Consider the following 21,238-nt stretch of genomic DNA (forward strand, 5'->3'; position numbering starts at 1 on the left):
TTACGAGGAAAGCAACAGCTGCTGCTACGAGAAATGACTTTCTTGCGTACCCGATTTCTACATTCATAATAATCTCTACATTTTCTCTACAATTATATTGAAAGGCGTTGGTGAAATGGCGATAACTGTGAATTGTACCGTGCAATATCTGTTATTCACAAGCTTTTCGCGACCAGTAGACGAGTATGAGGGCGTCCCACTATGCACACAACGAGTCTCAAAGAAAATGAATCCGTGCATCCATTCTCTCGCAAACAGACTCTATTCGTCCAAAGAAATCATCTCGTTGAGCGAGTCCAATGAATTGAAGTGGTTTTTTCCTGCCTTCCAGAATAATTTCCAGAGATTTTCTTGTACCAGCTAGAAGTCCCATTGTGCGAAGTGATTGGATCTGTATGTCGAAGTATTGGTGAGTAAATGAATTTTTTGAAGATTTTAAAGAATCGCCTACCTTTTTTACCGATATAATGTCAGCGAAAAGCATTACAGTAGGTGTACGATCATCGTGAGTTGATTTGGTACGGTAGATTAGAGCACTGAAAGAAGATAGTAGTACTGTAGGTTTCTTATTTTCTTTAGTTCTGCTGATTTCAGTTGTCTAAGTCAGATATGATCAATCATCTGTTCTTTTTATGTTTTTCTTCAAGTTTTTTAAAATATTTTTTATATGGTGTTATCGTATTATCGATCAAGACGTATGAAGCAAGTAGGCCGTTGAAGATTACTTTTCGGTGAGGTATAGTATCCCAGAGGAGATCCCCTTAGGGAATGATCGTTCTTTGTCGTTCATCACACAACTGCGATCTGGAATTTGTTTTCTTTTCAACGATAATTTCGGAATTTGCTGCGAACAAAGAAAAATTTCATGGATCCTTGACTCTTTGAGTCTATACTACGTAATAAAGAGGAACTCACAAGCTAAAACATTCCCAATGAGGTCTTCATGTACGGATTCTTCGTCTCCACTCGTATAGGTGGACAAACTTGAAGAAGATTCCGTTAACTCGTCTTCTTCTGTCCCCAATGACGTGGTTTCACACGGCGGAGGATCCTGTGGCGGTGAGGGACTGGTGGCTTTAACAGCCAGCGGTGATATCCCAGGTCGACTCGCACGTGTATTCGATGGAATCGCATTACAATCGAAACTCTCCACATTCCCATTATTATTGAGCCATTGGGTTCGTGGTTGAGAAACGGTTGGACTCGCACGTTCGCTAAGACAATCCGTTGATCCCTGGAAGTGAAAAAGATTGTCGTTGGTGGATGTGTGGATGTACAGTGAGATTTTTTTACACAAAGAACGATGCGCAAAGAGGTACAAATGACCATTACAGAGAATTTCATCGTTTAAAAGAAGAAGAATCATAAACAATTTTTATAGCACTTAGCTATTCACTCGACTATACAATGATTTGCTATAAATTAAGGTTTTTGTCCTTGTTGGAACATCTGAATTAGAATTCTGGATTTTTTTTATGCAGACTGCTGGGTACCATAATTCTTGCTTTTTTCTTTTACAGCGCACACAGACCTACGTGCTGATCCAGCAAAATCGAAGTGGAATTGATAGATTATTAATCAAGGTCGAAGTCAGGATGTGGCGCAGTCGGTTCGAGGTCCACTGTAGCCACACAGTCGAGTGTTCGAAACCGCCCCGGTGCAAACCAAGCCTTTCATCCCTCCGGGATCGATAAATTGGTACCAAACTTGTCTGGGAGGTTAGAAACACTGATGTGGCACATCGGCTGACCCCCGCAAGTCATTGTATAGGCCAACACGCGCACCAAAACCTCAGCGATTACGAATTCCAGAAAATGCGTTGGGGCATCCCGAGTGGATCGATACGCCAGTGACTTCATCCTTTATCCTTTTTAATTCCTTCAATATATTCGAAATGCAGCTCAATTGCTTTCGAATGATATTTCTAAAATTTGAGTTCGCCCACTTCCAAAGATTCCGACGATTAGCGAGGAATTAGTCCGTCGGAGATGGATTTTGCGACAGAAATTATTAGTGGTGTTGTATCCTGAAATCCTGAAATTTCTCTTGCAGTGGATAGCTTTCCTTGGTCTATGGAAAAAAAAGTTTAAAAAGTAACAGTATGTATGTCAAAATGTTCGCAAAAAATTAATTGTTATTCTTTGTTTAAAAAAAAAGAAGTGTCCTGTTACTTCTTAAACTTTTTCGAGACCAAGAAAAGATATTCACTGCAAGAAACATTTCAGGATTTATACAAAAGGAACAAAAAATAGTTAATTTTCTTTCCATTTCAAGGCAGCGGAAACTTTTAATGTTGGTTTTATTTTACCCAAGAAAAGTGTTGGGTAAACTTGTTTGCTTCTGGATGCGTTTGAGCACGGATATGGCTGTATCACACGAATGGTTGTATTTACACCACGTCACTCAAGTTTAGGGCGGGTGTAGTGTAGCGGTTAGAGAGGTTCCGCTTCCTGCACGATCTATCGGAGGTTCGAATCCGCACTAGTGTTCACCAATCCTTACATCCCTTCCTCCTTTTACTCACGTTTAGTACTCTCTTTGAGTTCAGTAAATATGGGAAAAATATGATCAAAATAAGAATGGAACGTGCCTTCAAATTAGCTTGTATATTTGACAACGATCCTCTTGGGACGAGGTTGTACAAACTGAACGCTGATCCACGTTTCTGTGAAAGAAGACTGTGCTGGGATCCGGTAGTGTCCAAATTAAAATTCGATCCAAGACGTGAAGTAAACAGTCCATTAACGTTAATTGAACGACGAGGCATTGGGGAATTCTGGAATGAAATTAAAAATTATCCGGCAAGAGCCGGTGGTCCCTTTGTTCACTCACTGTTTTGCTTGTTGTGGCTGGAAGTCCATCAATAGTTGCGATAAACGTCGGTGATCCTTCACGCATCGTCTTCACCGGAAGATTACGATAAAACCAACCGTACGTGTCGAGTCGTTTTCTCAAACGTGGAAAACGATGAAATAAATATGTGGTGATGAATATACGAACTCCGATAGTGAGTCCTGAAACGATTAAAAAGATTTATTTGAGAACGTGTCGAGAGAGGAAAAAAATAGTGAAAAAGAGGAAAAAAAGAATGGAAAGCTACCAACCACACATTCCCAGACATGTTCCTGTGTTGAATATCATGGATAAGGCTAGCCAATAAATTACCAGACAGTAAAACACCAACGTTACATTGACGTCTCTCCATGTTAATAAGCTATAAATCTTAGGAATTTCAATGGATTTTGAATTCCTACATAGATGCAGATACAATAAAGTAGTTGAAATCAAATATCTGGAGCATTCTAACTTAGTTTTTATTTATTTATTTGTTTATTTTTATTTACGTGGTTATCCATGCTATCTTATTTCTTTCCGTGGTTATCTATGTGAGTTTGTACAGAAAGTTCAACTTAATTAGCCAATAGCGACAATACAATACAAATTTAAATAGTAAATAAATAAGTAATCATATTAATAACAGAACTATACAAGTTTAAGGAAATAATTTAGAATTTTTTTTGGAAATAATTCTTAATTTTTAATTGATTAATTAATTTCAATTTAGTTTACAGTTATAATTTTTAATTTTCCAAATAATTTTCAAAATTTAGATTTGCAGACGGGTCATGTAAATTAACTCTAAAATATTGCTGTAAAGAAACTTGGAAGGATTTGATAAATAATAAATATCGACCCCGGAAAAACAATTCAAACTAGATCTGTACAGGAGAAATCAGGAAAGAATGAAATAAAAAACAACTGAAAAAAATCGAAGCGTACTAACCTATGCCATTTTTCGAGAAGATTCGCGGAAAAATTCAACAATTTCTGTGCGAATTTAGCCACATCGAAAATCAGCTGCGCACCGGTGATGTCGAATTTTGGCATAGCAACCTCCTTACGAGGTAAAAAATATAAACCGATGTCGATGTTCCTTAAAAATTGGCACACGGATTAATTGAATGAATGGAATCCACTTAATTTGATCAACTTACTTAGTTGCTTTAAGGTAATTGAGAGAAAGTTGAGTCCATAGTAGGAGTAGGACCAGTGATGCGGTCCATCCACGAACAATCGAGTACGAGTACACCTAAGAGCAATCGCTTAGCAATTCGTTAGAGGGAAATTCATCTATTAGATCGATTAATTTATTATTGATTAGTACTATTTATTAATTTATTATTATTATTATTACTATTATATTATTATTAATTACTACTATTACTATTATAATTGCTACTACTTATCATTATTATCACTTATCATTATTTTATTATTATTACTATTATTATTATTACTTATTTTAGTACAAAAAACTTATTTTCGAAAATGCAAACTATAATAATATTTCATTCTTCTTCTGATTTAATTTCTCCACGAAATTTTAAAAATCCCAATTTTTAATTCTTTTCAAATTTAAACTTGCGCATAAAAGAAGGGTTCAGAGTTATGAAAAAAGATACTTGAAAGAGCATTTCTTTCTTTACAAGATATTGTTTCTGATTTTTTATGTTGATTTTACATATTTTATATTCTTATTTTTTTTAGAATTATGTGTTAGTTTTTTGATCAATATTACACCAAGGGGGATACTATTTTATATTTATTACATTCATTTTATTATTATAACTATTTATTACATACTTTATATATTTTTTCAGAATTTTTGTTAGTTTTTTGATTAATATTATACCAAGTGGGATGCTACATATAATGTAACCCTTATTTCGATCAATAAAAGCGTGATCACTCGTTTGATCCTTAAAAGTTGTCATTATATTCTGTTTCTGTTTTTTTATTATATTACATAACTTCGAAAAGTTTCTACTAAGAATTTATTTTTATTTTTTGTCCAGAAATAATTTGCCTATTATTTTGAAGAAAAGTGCACAGCATTTTACGAATTTTTGATTTTATTTGAATTTTTGATCAATATACTTGGAAAAGAAAAATAGAGGAAGTAGATACAGTGAAGAGAAAGAGACAACAATAAAATATAGGAAAGTCTCGGAATTTTGAAGTTCATGGATTCATTTCTACTTAATCGCTTATAATAACTCACAAGTGCCAACAACAGGGTGTTGATGGGATTTTTCCAGAGAAGAGTATCGTATAATGCAGCGCCGACTTCGACGAGTGGATGGAGGAAGCTGTCTGGAAATATCTCGCGTAACTGCTTCGAACTGTATTAGTACTGAACAACAACGTGTTAATTAACTTACAACATCTTTTAAGGTCCCGCCTCAGCGCAATGGCGGACAACCGCTGATTCTCCGTTGTTGTCGGTTTCGGCTGTTCGTATTGAGCTTCGAATGCCTCAGCAATATCGTACAGGAACCATTTCACCTCGTTCGATAGCCGTCCAAAGAGAGATTCGGCTGGTTCCCCTTCTGAATGTAATCCCTGTTTTCTTGCTTCAAATTTTTAGATTTTTTAGATTTGCGAATTTTCAGATTTTTGTTGGTATTTAGATCGAAAATTCATGAAATAATATAAAATTAAACTAAAAATAAAATGATAAAATTGTGAGATAAAATTCATTTTTCGCATAATCATCTATTCCAGAAACATCTATAGAACTGAGAATAATGACTAGTTTAGCAGTAAAAATAATAAGACAATGAATTTTTTCCATAAACTTCCTGCGAATCTAGACAGGACCTAGAATTTCGGCACGTTTGCCTACGATGCGAACGTTTATTTGTGTGTGATACCGAAGTCTCTTCACTAGTAAATAAAAAAGAGTACAGAAATTTCTATCTACATTTTTTTTATGCATGCAGGTCTCGTTCATTCATGAGAAAAGGATAATTCAACCTGTCCCTCATAAGAGTTGAGAGAGTTCGAATCAATCCTAGGATTTGGTAAGTTTTTTTGGCGACTTTTCTGAAGGAGAAAACCGCAGCAAGTTTTCTGTGGGTGTTGGCAAGCTTGTAAAGTCTCTCATATTGTTCCAGGGGAAGTTACCGGACAGCAATGTCCGCATAAAAATTTCCGGTTAGCAACGTCGTTTTCTGTTTTTTTCATTCATTTTCTTCTCTTTTTTTCTTTTCAGTTTTCTCAATTAAAAAAGTACGGTGCACCTTTTATGCAAGTTGACTTCAATTTTCTAATTAGAGAAAAACCCCTCATTTTGCAAAATTAAGACTATGATTTTGCTCTTTGAGTAGGTCATTGATAATGATGATGAATGAATCACTGACTGAGAATAAAATCGTGCCATTAAAGTATTTTGTATCACGAAAATTAAAATAATTAAAAAGTGATAGTAAAAAAAATTATTTTGCGAAAAAAAGTCTGAAGTAGCTCTTCGGGGCCTCAAATAAACATATTTATTCTGTAGAAATGCTTCATTCGCGTAATTATGTGAAAGCCTACAGAAATTAACACGAAAATATTCTACAAACACTTGAATATATATATGTATGACAAGGCTACAAATGTACGCACTGTTTTGTGCGTAGACTACTCTTATTTTATTCATTTTTATCTTTTTTTTTCAGAATAATATGAGGACAAACCTGTATCGGTTGAGGAAATCGACACGTTTTCAAGTTCAAAACAGCATTTCGAGTAGGGATTGTGTTGACGAAGTACCAATGGTTTCGGTGAAGCGGAAAAAATCCGCGGCACAGGACCTCGCATCCTGGAATCAAATTTCTAATTTTTACACAAGTTATTACTTGCTGTATAGCAATGGTTAGATCCATGTTGTAGTGATCTCATTAAGTGACGAGACAATTTGTTGAAGAATTAGAGAACAATGGGAACGGTGAGAAGAGCGTGGAACGAGCGCCAACGGTCGCCGCGAGACGGGCATAGGAGGACAGTGCGGAGAGCGGCGCTAAGTTGAAGACATTGTTCGCCGTTGTAAATTCGACCAACGGCAAGGCCATTCCCGATCTTCGGTGAACCGTTTGTTTTGTAAGTTCACGGTTTAAAAACTGCCTCGCAGGCAAGCAGTACGTACGTAAAAATAACGTTGCGTGACTCAAAAATAGCTCTCCAGGAGCGTTCCCGAAAATTCCAGAAGTATCAGCGAGCATGATTGTTGATTGATTGTTTTAATTCTTCTGAAAAAAAAAGAACCGAAATAACTCCCAGGCACCTCGAATAACTTGTATAAGTTTTGTATTTCCTCGATATGAGCGAAAACGATTATTTATGTGGTAGATAAAATGAGAAGACTATTAAAGGGATGCGTTAAGAAGGGTTACGTACGTCTCTACCATTGAGAAGGATTTGAGAATTATTTTTGGCCCATTTAAGCTATGTTCCTACTTTTTTATTAATATGATAGCATAAATAAAATGAATGAATCGCAAAGTATGAATGAGTCGGGAAGAACTGGCTTCAACACGTTGTATTTTATTTATTTATTTAGTTGTTTATTTATTACGCTCAATGACTGAAATGGCAAAATGGACCCGGCAGGGACAAACACAAAATAAGTAAGAAATGGAGAATAAGTAAGTAAGATAGAAAAGGCGAATAGAACGAGAACGGATCATTCCGTTTACGATTCAGGTGTAGGTAATTTAGAACTAAAACCCACCGCAGATTTAGGCAGGAAAGTTAGGTACTTACTATTTTACTATTTACTATTACTTTACTATTTACTCTTACCATCTTTACAATTTCAATTTTTTTAAAGGTTTCAAAATTAGCTCCAAAATTAAAGAAAGGTGATAGGTGGCGGAGGCCTTCGAAGCGCGTAAGTTATGGTAAGGAGAGTAGAACGACTAGGATTTCAACTAAGAACTTTGAGGAAGTCATTCTGAAACACCACTTTTGAAAAGTGGGCAGAGAGATTAAGATTAAAATTAAGAGCATTCACCACCTTCGAGTTTTTCTTAAGGTTTTTCAAAATTAATTTTAAAATTAAAGGAAGGAGATACTGGCGAGGGGTTTGAAAACGCGTGAGTTACGGTAAGAAGAAGAAAACGACTAGGACCTCAGTTAAGAACTTGAGGAAGTCATTCTGAAACACCACTTTTGAAAAGTGGACGGAACCTGTTGTGTTGAGGATTCTACACATACAGTTACAGGAAGTGGGGAACCGGGGTGGGGACGGGAGGAAGGACGGCCGGGGGGGGAGGAAGTGTGAGTAATAATGCTACGATGTTGAAGGTGATTCGTAGTTTTGATCAGATACGTGTCATGTCCCAGTACGTTGTCGTTGTCGTCGTCGTCAAAACATATGTAGTAGGTAACGCCAACAAAATGCTACTAGATAAACACAACAGGTATTTTCGAAAGCATGTTCTTGTGGAAACACAGGGCATAGGAACAAAAATGTGAGATTTCCTCCAACAACCTACCAGGAAACGCTTTTCGAGTTCGATGGCATCTTCGAGGTCGAGGCTACCTACGAGGTATGTGCATGTATGTATGCGTGTTTTTTTTGTTGTTGTTTGCATTGTTTGAATCTTATCAAAACTAAAACAAATAAATGCTCATTGTTGTCATCACATCGTGTCCGATTAAATTCCAACCATACCCAGGACAACAAGTGTACTTCAATGGGGGAAAACATTCTAAAAAAAAAAGTAAACAAAGCCAAGCTAGGAGCGTGATGGTACAGTAAGATGCCTTTATTTGCGTCATGATCATCTGCTAAGATGAAAAATTACCCGGATTTCGAATAACTCTGAATCTAATCTTTCCCTCAAAGGTCTTCCTTACGGATGTTAAATGCAGAGATGAGAATGACCAAAAAAAAAAAACAAAACTGAGTAAAACTAAAAAAAAACTTCGGAAAAACTATGAAAAATTTCTTTCCACAATCAACCGGTGACGTTTTTAGCGGGGATGTCAGCATATAAAAAACCGTATCCAAAAGCAGTGCCCACTAAAAGTATTCCACACGAACACGTGATTTTTTTTGTGATTTAATTTCTTTTTTTTTCATCTCTTAATTTGATCTTTCTTCTTTTAATCAAATTTTTCCTATTTTTGCCCACTCTTTTATTTATTATTTTATTTTAAATTCTTATCTAATTATTTTCTCGGATTTTTTTGATTTTTAATTTCAATTTGAGAGGGATTTGAAAATCGTTCAACGTGATTGAAGTTGAAGGAATTATTAGCCTTTTCCACCAGGAAAGAGGTAAAGGAAAGAAAGAAAATTTTGATGCAACAGGAAAGAAATGAAGCTGCTTCATCTCCTTCTGTCGCGTGTTCCACACGTGTCGAAAGAGCTGCCGTTAACAAAATCCGATAATGCGCTGCAGGAACGACCAAGAAAAAAAAGTGATCATCAGATAATCCCATTACGACAAGATCTTTCTACTAGAAGGACAATTTTCGGAGATTCAAATCTTGAACAAATTAAATAACTTTTAAAACAGCTAGCACTTTTAAAAGTGGAATTTTTAGGTGGAGCATAAATAATGGAGGTTTTTTTTAAAATTTAAACTTGCGCCCAGGAAAAAAAAAGAGTTCATCGTTATGTAAAATTTATTCGAGGGAGAAAATAATTCTCCACGAGGTAGTGTTTTTGGTTGTTATGCTGATTTTATTTTTTTTTATTAATTTTTAAATTAATTTAATAAAAAGTGGAAAACTACTGAGAAATGTTGTCTTCTACAGAAATGTGTTTTCTGGAAAATACTATCAGTTTCCTGAATTCATACGATAGAAGCAGCAACTTTGATGTTTCCCGAAATGTAGACACATCATAGACACAGTGACGTCATACCGTGGATGAAAGGTTTGTACGGTGCCTTAACTTTTTTCCCAGTAAATTGTGAAAATATTGCAATGCAAGATCTGTTTAGTCATGAAAAAATTACAGGATACAGTAGGAATAACTCCCATCTTCCAAAAAATCATTGTGGGATCCTCGAAGCAAATTTAGGGTCGATTTGAGGTCGATTTCGTTGGAGTACATAACGAAGTTCTTAGTCATCACCATGCCATGGTCGAATGAACATCAGGAAATGGAGAATTTTTTTTTTGAATGGCAAGTTGAGGGAAAATGGGGGAAACAATTGGAAACCGCCATGAACCGTTGCTGTATATATCCGCCTAGTACAGCACTTCATGAGAAATTTTCAGGGGGTGTAAGAGAAAAGCGCAAGTTTCCCTGCCTTTATAAGTCCAGAGCAGACCCTAACGTTTCTCTCTTGGAGTGTTTTGTGATTATGATTTTACATCAGACTATGGAACGATACAACATCATAATTAAAGACAGCATCTCACAAATTTAAAGAAGTTCTCTGTGGGATCTCTCTGTGATCTCTCTGGATCTCTGTGGGCAAATATGGAATTTGAGGTGCAGATTACGAATGCGAACGTGACCCCGCTCAATTCCCCCGAATCCTCTTGAAAAAAGACGTGGGAACCTCATTAGTTCCTACGAGTGACGTTAGAACGCGCCAGCATTGAACACGCTTCGGTTCTCTCTATTCGTTTCTTTTTTCCATTCGTTGGCTTTACGTGAATGGGATGTTGAGAAAGCCCCATTGAGTTTTGATCGTTAGCTCGTGGATGCGGCGCCCGTGCAGTGGCTGTAACGCGTTCTAACGTGTATCGTAGGAATAAAAGCCACTCCCACGGCATTTTTCAGGACGATTAGAAAGAACTGAGTGATAATGCGCTCATATTCGTAATCTACATTCCAAACTCTGAATTTTCCCACAGGTTTTCGAACTACGTCAGTTTCGTGATACGCTGCCCTTAACTAAAGAGAACTGAGGTTACTGCGATTAAGAATAATCTTTCGGTAGAAAAGGAAACAGTGATATGCCGTCGAAAAAACGTTCCGAGATTCCATGACCAAAAAAATAAGAGCAATTTTTCTACGTTTCCGACCAGATTCGCACAAAATAATATAAGGCGACGTATGGAAAATTTCAAAGGCAGGCTTTTGGAGCCACTGAGAAGGATTCGGGAGCAGGATTAAGAGAAATTTAACATTGTGCAGAATTATCTAGAATGATTCAGAACTATATAAAACACGTAGGCGGACAAGAAATAACAGGGAAAATCTGAATTTTTCGGGATCTAAACGTAAATGTTCCAAAAACGTACTGTTGTGTGTAGTTTGTATGGTTTCCAACTTCGGATGAATCGATATCAGCAAGTGCGCTCACTGAAAAAAAACACATTTTACTTTATAAGAACATAATTGGTTCAAAAATTTTAAATAAATATAAATATAAAAACAAAATAAATATAAATATATATAAACAATTATTTTTGAGAATGTCATAGGATCAAGGACGAAGTGAGTTGGAACCTTACCCGCGCGATCCAAACCCTTAAAAATACGATCACCCTTTCTAGAAGTCCAATTAATGCTTTCGAATGTGTTGTTGCTGTTGTTTGTGTTGTTGTTGTTGTTTATCAGCTGTTGTTTTATGGTCAAATCCAACATTGCAAGAAACGTATACTCCTATATGGATCATGATCGCTTGATATGAGTGCAATTTACTGAGTAAATTTGAAGGAATCCAACCGAACACGGATTTCAATCGAACAATGTGAGCTCATCCATTATAGAGGCTTACTTTCCGTAAAGACGGCAACGTCCATCGAATTCTCAACTTAATTGTAGGTAAATCAGTGGGCGTTCCGACGATAAAATGAGGGCAGAATTTAAAATAAAATAAAATAAATCAGAACAAAATTATTTGTTCCTGAACAGATGCCTACATCCAATTTCTGCGAGAAAAAAAATGATTCTAGGTCTAGTATTCCACAGTACTATTTCAATTATCTACACAAGTGAAATCCCGGAATAGAGGTTAAAGGATTAAGCGCACAGCATTGAGCAATCCTTATGGGAACGCTCCTACCCATTCGACTTCAATTCAGAATTGTTTGAGGTTAACGAACGTGTAACTGGGCTATACAATAACTTACGGGGGCTACCCAATGTATCAAATCAGTGTTTTTATTCTCCTGGACAAGTCTGGTACCAATTTATCGAACCCGGAGGGACGAGAGGATTGGTTAACGCTGTGGCGGTTTCGAACCGACGATCGAGATCGGTGCAGTAGCAGCGGAACCTCTTACCGACTGAGCTACATACGGCCTCAATCCCTCCATCAAAAGGGACCAATATAAGCACAAAGCGGACAGCATCGACCTGTACAGATTGTGACAATCAGCATCGCTGGTTTACACCGATCGCACCTAGCTGCACATTTTTCCCGAAAAATGGCTTCGATGGCGATTTCATGAACATCCCTAATGGGCAGGACTCAACGTTTATGATCACTGTTCAATTATTAGTTTTACATAACTTAATTTTAAATAATTTTTATTAGAGGCAAATGTAGCGCAGTCGGTTAGAGGTCTGCTGCGGCCTCACGGTCGATAGTTCGAAATCTCCCTAGCGTCAACCAAGGGCTTCATCCCTCCGGGGTCGATAAATTGGTGACAGACTCAACGACTACGAATTGTAGGAAAACGCGTTGGCGTATCCCAAGTGGATTGACACGCTAGTGACTTTATCCTTTTATCCTTTTAATTTAAACCAATTGAGTTGCGGATTTCAACAAACTTTTCAAAAGTCTCTCAGTGCCCTTAGAAAGGAAAGAGCTCTAAAAATCAATGAAATTTTACGCCAAGTGATTTACTTCCTTTCTTTTCAATACCATATTTCTCTATTCACATAAAAATTCATTCAATTTAACTCAATGCTGATGTCACATAATAATAATTCTAGGTACTATAAGAAGAGTGGAGAAAGTCCGGAAGAAGAAAAATAATCGGTTATGGTGGAACTGGTGATGCGGATATCGCTTAAGCAGCCTTAGTGCTAAACGATGGAATACTGGATAACACCGGTGATCACAGCGTCTGTGCGTTCATTGACAATGAGAAATCAATTTCCATCAATTCCCAAAAAAAAAAGAGGAACATCTGCAAGATTGACTTGCGTTGGAAAAACTTCGGAAGCCGCATTCAGCACCAAGGATAATAACATTAAAAATTTTGACATAAGAATTTCTTAGATTACTGCCGAGGAGGAAAGGCTTTGAGGGGTTTTGATCTACCGGATTATATCCAGGTCGCATCCTAATTAGTGTTAGTGGACCGATTCCACCACGCCGAGGTCACGTGAACGCGGCTATCCTAGCTAAGCGCAGCGATTTGGGTCTTTTTTTCCTTTCTGGCTTTTGGTTCCGGATAAAATATCATATATAAATATGAAATATTGAAATATCGTGTAATGAGCTGTTTCTGATGAAGCATTTAAGAGAATATTTCAAAGAATTTTCTTTCCAGGACCGCAACCACACTGCCGAAACGTTGGCCGTAACGAAAAGTGTGAACAATCCTGGCGCTTCTTTCACATTTATAACTTTATAGCATTTATAAGACATTTATAACATTTATTTTAGTAAGTTAAAGTGAGAATAGGTTTTGTAAATTTTTGCAAAAACCCCAAAAATTTCCCTCCCAATAACTCAAAAGAAAGGAAAAAATTTGTTTTGGAAAAATTTCTGAAGCCACGAATATAGCCGCGAAATCCAATAACATTATCCGCCACAAATATAGTCAGTAAAATTCCAGTGAAGAAAAAAGTCCTAGTAAAATGTTCCAGGCAGAGAGTTAAATGTTAGAGAAAAAAAATTAGGTGAAGAAAAATGTTCTGAGCATTTTTGCTGCTGATGTCTTTAATGAGAAATTATAAGGAAGGAATATATAATTGTGAAGAATTTAATTTTATTCATCTTAAATTCTAGTTTTATTTATTTAATTTAAGGAATTTAATGATGAACTTTTCCGTATGCGGAATCATAAAATTACATCAAAATGGATAAAAAATTATCAAAAAAAAGCGACACACTTATTTGAACTAAATCCCACGTAGTCCTAACTGTGTTAATTTCATTTTAATAATAAAATAAAAAATAAAACAAAAAAAAAAAACTTAGAACATTTCACTTCACCTAATAATTCCAAGGCGATTTTTTACTAAGGCTATGAGGGAATTTCATTAAAACAACGAAGGTGTACTGTAGTCAGCGACACGAATCAAGTGCACAATGTCAATTTATGGTTGCCCTCAAAATCCATTTCACCATCACGGGAAAATGATGGAGGAACACAAGAATCGACTCGACATCATCCATGAAAAAGAGGGCAAGGCAACTCACATTAGCCTTCCAAAACTCCCGAGAAGGAGGAGGAGTTCATCGAGAACAGGTAGGAGAGAAATTGTTTGATCTGTTGAAAGAATGTATGTACGACTGGGGGACAAAACACCATTACTGAATCACTTAGTAACAACCGTAACCTACTGCGTTACGCCCACGCTGAATCGTCGACACATTTCTCGTGTCTTGAATCATTTTATAAAAATAATGGGGAGGGAGGGAGTGAGGGCTAGGAAGGGAGAGGGGTAATTTACGACCTAGTAACAAGGGACATTTACCTCAATCTAATCCACTAATTTCAATTTTTCTAGTTTATTCTGATTCGTAATGTCTACAGGTGTTTCTAGAAGTTTCTAGAAGTAGCAAACAACGGGAATAAATGACGGAATTCCTAGGTGAAGACCGCTAAATGGAAAGATCTTCCTAACGATAACACACCGGCACACTCCGCACACTTCTGCTGTTCCACCTTAGGTCGAGAACACACACCGTTTCTGAGAGAGATCTTATCTCGGAACAGCTTCTTCTTACAATGGTAAGTAGTAAAGTAAATCAGCGACATACTACTCCGATTACTGCTTCGAAATCCAAGATGGAAAGTTAGTCGCCGTATAAAGCTTCTAGAAATTAATTATCACCTTGATCACCATGACTCCGATCGTTGATCTTCGAACTGGTCGAGCGGGCGCCAGTAATTCTTCCATTTGTCCCGATCGCGTGCCAGAGTGGTCCAGTGGTTCCTCCTTTCGCGTGGAACACGAAGAGCATCATATTTTTCTTTGAAGGACTTCGTGAAGAAATCTGACCATCGGGTCGGCGGTCTTACTGTAGTGCGCTTAATATCGCGGGGAATCCAGTCGCTCACGGATCTGGTCCAACGGTTGTCGTTAAAGCGCACGTGTCCGGCTCACCTTATTTTACTTTCCTTGGCAAACGCGAAATTAATTATAAATTATAATTATTAATATGTAGGAATTATGGTAGTAAATATAAGATCATAGTATTAGTATACACTACTACTTCTCATCGTTCCCTTTCTACTGCACTGCTTAGCGTTTCTTCTTAAGCGAACTTATAAGGATAAAAAGGATAAATTCCTGGCGTTAATCAATCCGCTTGGGACCCGCGCCGCCACGTTCAGTTCAATTCAGAATCCTCAGAGGTTCACGAACTGGCCTCTACAATGACTTACGGTGGCTAGCCGATGTGTCAAGTCAGTGTTTTTATCCTCCCAGACAAGTCTGGTCCCAATTTATCGACCCCGGAGGGAAGAAAGGCTTGGTGAGCACTAGGGCGGATTCGAACTTCCGATCAATCGTGCAGCCACGGCGGAACCTCTAACCGCTACACTACACCGCATCAACAAAAAATGTCGGCAATAATTGTTTCTCAAAAGCGACTGGAACTCAGACGGAGAAGTTCTAGAACGATGGATAAACCCCGCTTCTTCAAAATTTCTAGTTTTCTTTGGAAATCAGTGGCTATACTATCGATTATTGCTTCGAAATCCAAGCCTCCAAACGGCAATTATCGAATAATCCGGGAATTAATTATTATATTATGCTAACAATACTAACACCAATACAATTTTATACTATTATTATTACTATAATTATCATAAATACTAGAATAAGGGACAAATTGTTTTAACTTTTTTCAAAATAAAAAATTCTCAAAAAAAAATTTTTTTCCGAAAGATAATTTTACTCTCCACGAAAGCGTTTAATTCTTCTGAACGATTTGCTATTATTCTCATTTTCTATTTATTATTATTAAATTATTAGTTGAAAAGTTTCTTTATTCAAATTATATTATTTATTATGCTTCATCCTCATTTATTTCTGCACTATGGACTATTATTTCTTCATTCCTTGACTTTTTTAATTTTATTAAATCTTGTTTGCTTGTTTTTCTAGACCATTAAAGTGGATTGCCAAAAAATGGAGCATTTTCGACATCATTTGTTTCTTGTTTTCGGATCTGATCCACACGACAGAGCTGCTAAAGCTGAGAATGGTGTTGTGCATGGAAAGAGAGCTTGGAAATGTCGTCTACCATATTTTTCATGCTACTAACTTGGGGAATTTTGACTTTGAACACAATTGTCGGTGAACTGAGGGAAAATCCTTTTTTCAACTTTTTTAAACTATTAGTATTGTTCTATTCTCATAGTTCCTGATGCTACAAAAAATAAAACAAAAATAAAAATAGTTTTTCAAAGCTTCTTATGCATGCACGACGGTGACGCGTTGCAACTGATTTCGTGGGAAAAAACGGTGTCTTTCACGCGTTTTTTTTTGCGACGATTAAGGATAGATGAGCGGAAACACCACGGATCTACCAATCTGCAAGTTCATCTCCTGCTTGTCCGGGGGATTCCCTCGTATTGTATGCAGTTTCCAAGTCGAATACCATCTTTCACACAACAAGGATAAGGAAATGTGTTTCTTGGTTTCTCCTGACAAACTTTTTTGGGACCCACAAACAAACGTCATAGAAGTTTTCTATGATGGGACCGCTGTAGGGTTTCCAATAACTGTATATAACTAACCAATGTCATAGTTTTTCCTCAACACCTCGAGAAGATTGCTCTCGAGTCCGTTCGGTCGATGCTCGCAACCATCCTCCTCTTCGCTCGTCTTGTTCCTGATTCTATTCAAGTTTTGACCGAGTTTGTTTCTGCTTTGGAACAAGTTGGACTGGAACGCCTCAGCGATGCAGCCCTCACTTCTCCTGAAAATACCAAACATCACATTAGAGTTAATTTCATCCAATTCTTCTACACTTCAATTTCCACCTAAATTGAATGTTCTCGAGGATAACACTCGTGTAACTTTATCTTCGAGGAAATTTTTTGTTTTGTTTCCAAAACTTTTTGAACATGAAAATTTTCTGAAATTTTTTTGAATTTCTTGAAACACTTTGTTTCCTAATGCTGCAAAAAATAAAACAAAAGTACTATTTTTCTGATGATATTGCGGGAAACATTCCGGTCCTTATTTCTTTTTGATTTTCACTACTTTTTTCGCATAGCTTTGCATGAATACGATTACAAGGTCTTTGCGAAACTCTTTTCCATTCGTTTTAATTCCTAAGATGTTTCTAAGATCGTAGTTTGTACATATTTGATTTCTCTTCCTTCTTTTGTGGAATTGTTCACAATTTCCAACATATGTGGTTGTTTTATGGCTTTAAAAACCTCTTTTTTCGCTAGTTCAGAGGTTTCTCCTGATTTTAGGATATCTATTTAAGGATTTATCGCATTTCTGAGTCAAAAAAAAGATTCTACGACTGGATAATTTCATTCTAAATTAGAGTAAAATTAAGTAGTTATTATAGTGGTTAATAACTTATTCGTAGCAAAGAATTATGAATATAAGTCTATGTGCAATTAATGTAGAAACATATATTAAAAAAAAAACAAAAAAAAAAACATGGCGTGGATGCGTAAGCCGTTGTGGTTAGGATCGTGGCGGGAACCCTGTTAGCACCATCTATCGCTGCAGTCAGCGATGGTCCCACCACGATCCTAACCGCTGCGCCCCACTGCGCTGCTTCAAGCGCAACCGCTTACGCAACTACACCGTGGTTTTCATTTCATTTCAACTCAAATATATTGTCCAAAATCTGCATGATTGTCTAACATTGAGGCAGCACGAAACACAAGACTACGATCAAAATTAATTATTTGTAAATTCTCTGGATTCGATCTCTCCCATGACTGAAAATACGAGGGAATTTCTTTCAAGATAACCTAGGCTTAGCTCAGCGAAGCAGTTAGGCAGTTTATACAGGCAATTGTCTGACAAAATTCTTCTCTTTCGTATTTAAAAGATTAGCACCACAATAAACTGTTCTTGGCAGAAGAAAGAGTTTTTAAAGAAATATTTAAGAAGAACGAAGAAACACAATAAAAGCAGTTAAATACAGTGTATCAAAAAGCTAACGATTTTATGATTTTACATGGACAATATAGAGTTCAGAGTGTAGACAACGATTGTGAGCGTTTTCACGCGTTCAATCGTCCTTAATCATCTTGAAAAGCGGCGTGAGAAACGATGTTTGTTCCTACGTGGTTACGAGAGAACGCGCCATCCTTGTGCACGCGCCGCATCGGAGCGGTCAAGAAACAATGGGGTTTTTTTTAGCAGTCCATTCAAGGAAAACCAATGAATAGCGGTTGAGGGAACCGGAGCGTGTACAAGGGTGGCGCGTTCTAACGTACCTCGTAGGGAAAAACGACCTTTCCCCCGCCTTTTTTCGAGACGATTAGAAGGAATTGAGCGGGAGCACGCTAGTTTCCCTAATTTTCACCACCGAACTCTTTATTTCCTCGTAGGTTTCCTAACTATGTTGTGATACGAGGTGATACGCTGCCTTAGGAGATTCCTTAAGAGTCTCATATGGGACGATACTCCTAAGCGAAGAAAAAAAAACTTACACTTAACTACACAAACAAATTAATTATAATCTTTTATAACTTCAGCAATTGCACAATTCCTTTTTTTCTGACACTTTTCCAGATGTGTTTACATCTCAATCGTTAACCTATGATGTTCATTTGCAGTTTTCGTTGAAATGTTCGTGTAACGCATTACAAAATGCAATTCTCAAGAGTTTTTCTTCTGTTAAAATTATATTAAAAGGCGTCCAAAACTCACTGAACACTTCACCATCGAAATAGTGTAATATCCAGAAGAAATGACGAAAAAAAAACGGACTGCACTTCACTAACTCGTCCCTTGTTTTCCATCTGATTTTTACGAAGTCGAACGCTTGGGCGAAGATCAGCATGGAACTCGACCTTGATTTCACGTGTAAACGAGGGAATGGGTCATTGACCACGGGAATTTTATGTCGAACGACACGTTTATCGTACAAAAACTAAGAAATATGGAGTAAATTGTAGTAAGTTGGTAATTGTTGTTCTTAGATATACAGATACCTCATCGCATCGACATTGTCGCTCTCATTTCATGACCTGCAGCATGAGAACAACAACTTTTATTTATTTATTTTTAAATTTGCCTCAATATAACGAAGAATTCCCCGAAGAACTTTTACCGAAAGAGGAACTGCGTACAAAATTTGACACATTTTATTGGCATTACGCCACTTTTCCTTTAAAAAGAAGCTTTTCTCCAGTTGCAATCGCGAATGCTGCGTTAAGGAGGAAAATCCAGAGTTTTGAGTTTTGAAAAAATTGAAAAAAATGAAAAAAATGAATTTCTAAACCTAGCTGACTATTTGTTCAAAACTATCGAGTGCTTCGTAATTTGTAAATAATAATGGAAGTTCGATTTAACCTCAGAAAAGTGGAGTTCGAGTGAACTCGATGAATCCATGGTATCAAAATAGGCATTTTTTGGCTGACGTCGTCACCTGCAGTCCTGTTGTTTCCTCTTATCCAGGGTCAAAATAGTCATTCTGCTGATGCCTGACGTTGTCACCTGTTGTCCTTAGAATATGTTGTTTTGACATTTTTTTTATGCGAGCAGCATTCCGTTTGTAATGTGAACTCAGAACGAAAATAAGTAGGTAAATTCACGTCATTAACTGGTAACTAATCACCGTTTCCGCTATCAAAAAACTGGTTCTATCTTTCAAAAATTGCTAGGAAAATTAGAATGATGTTAGGATAAATTTAAAACAATGATTTTATTTTCTCTCAGAAAAACGTAGTAGACATTGAGGATTATCCTGTTCATCTTAGTTACCTCAATTTCATGAAACTAAAAAAATGAAAAAATAATAAAATGTTGACAAAAATTTATTTCTATGAGTCCTTGCTACTCTAGCCTTATTTTTCAGTCATTTATTTGAGATAGGAGTGGGAGAAATCACTATGGTACACTCAAACACTCGGGTGACCTAGTGGAAGTACTGTAGCAGCGCTTCTAAACAATGTCAGCGTGGACATTTACGATGTTGAGGTTGAAAAATAGGACTTCGCTGATGAAAACAAAGAACTCTTTAGAAATATTGATTTCTGATAGTGTTCGATCACTAACGATTACTTGTCGCTTCGATTCTTTTCAAAAAAAACTGCCCCTACAATCAACTCTAACTAGGCAATAATAGCATCCGAGAGAGAACCGGTTCTCTCACTGCTCATGACAGAGGAAAATACCCTACCTTCTTGATCCCATTCCTGGTACGTTCAGGTAATTGGGCATATACGATAAAAACCGACAGTTAGCAATTAGCAGCAGAGGAAATCTGAGTGGAAATGTTTGAAACAATTTACGTTACTCGAATATCGGAACTGAGTCGAAAAATTAACTGAGGTTCAAATTACAAGAAAAGAATATGAAATCGTAAGCAGAAAAACGACAAGACCTAAGGCAGTTCTTAGTGAGGCGAAAAAAAAACACCTCAGCTACAGCGAAAGAAGAATGAAGAGAAAATAATGAAAAGGTGAGACGAAGTGAATCGTTGTCCATCTTCGCCACTAATGATACGATCTTGGCAAACAACTGAAAACAGTATTGTTCGTCTTCATCGCTGGCTGGCGACGTTCTCGCCCCCCGCCCTCCCCGACCAACGGCCACACGGCCAGATACCATAAAAAACTGAGAACATTTTGGAAAATTCCTTGGCCTTTCTTTCTTTATGACCACACGGCCATAAAGAAATGTGAGCATTTTTGCAAAATCCCTTCACATTCAAACACACAACAGTGAATTCTGTCAAATTTTTCCACATCAATTCATCTTCTGACTGGAAAATGTTGACTATACATTTATTTCTCTAATCAATATGGGAACGGAATTCCCGACAAGGCGCCTAAGAAAGGATCCGAATCACCGTGGGGAAACGATCCAGCTCTTTAACTGAAGCTTTTCTTGTATTTTTATTATATGTATTATTATTATATTATTATATGTCCACAGAAAAAAAAATCATTGCCGTAATAATTGCACAGGAATCCTTTCTACAGAGACTCACCGATCTCATCTGATATTCACACATGAAATTAACTATCTTTATTTTAAAAAAATACAACAACAAAATCACTATCTAGGTGTAAATGGAAGGGTAGTTTATTTATTTGTTATTTATTTAATACTTCCAACTTTTAACTTTAACTTTTTCTTCAACTTTATCTTTTTTTACTTCAACTT

General features: G+C 36.8%; 1 protein-coding gene across 1 annotated transcript; it reads right to left on the reverse strand.

Moving 5' to 3' along the window:
- Window positions 1-217: 217 nt before the first annotated feature.
- Window positions 218-20,290, reverse strand: RB195_000280 (uncharacterized protein; the record flags this gene model as incomplete). Its single annotated transcript, XM_064196527.1, has 15 exons — window positions 218-391; window positions 452-536; window positions 726-804; window positions 916-1,234; window positions 2,591-2,776; window positions 2,833-3,014; window positions 3,105-3,214; window positions 3,785-3,934; window positions 3,996-4,090; window positions 5,063-5,154; window positions 5,223-5,390; window positions 6,522-6,646; window positions 11,035-11,095; window positions 16,666-16,847; window positions 20,250-20,290. 15 exons carry the CDS (start codon window positions 20,288-20,290, stop codon window positions 218-220), a joined length of 2,049 nt encoding a protein of 682 aa, XP_064052408.1.
- Window positions 20,291-21,238: the final 948 nt, after the last annotated feature.

This window comes from Necator americanus, chromosome IV, assembly GCF_031761385.1.
Source record: "Necator americanus strain Aroian chromosome IV, whole genome shotgun sequence".
NCBI classification, from domain to species: Eukaryota; Metazoa; Nematoda; class Chromadorea; order Rhabditida; family Ancylostomatidae; genus Necator; species Necator americanus.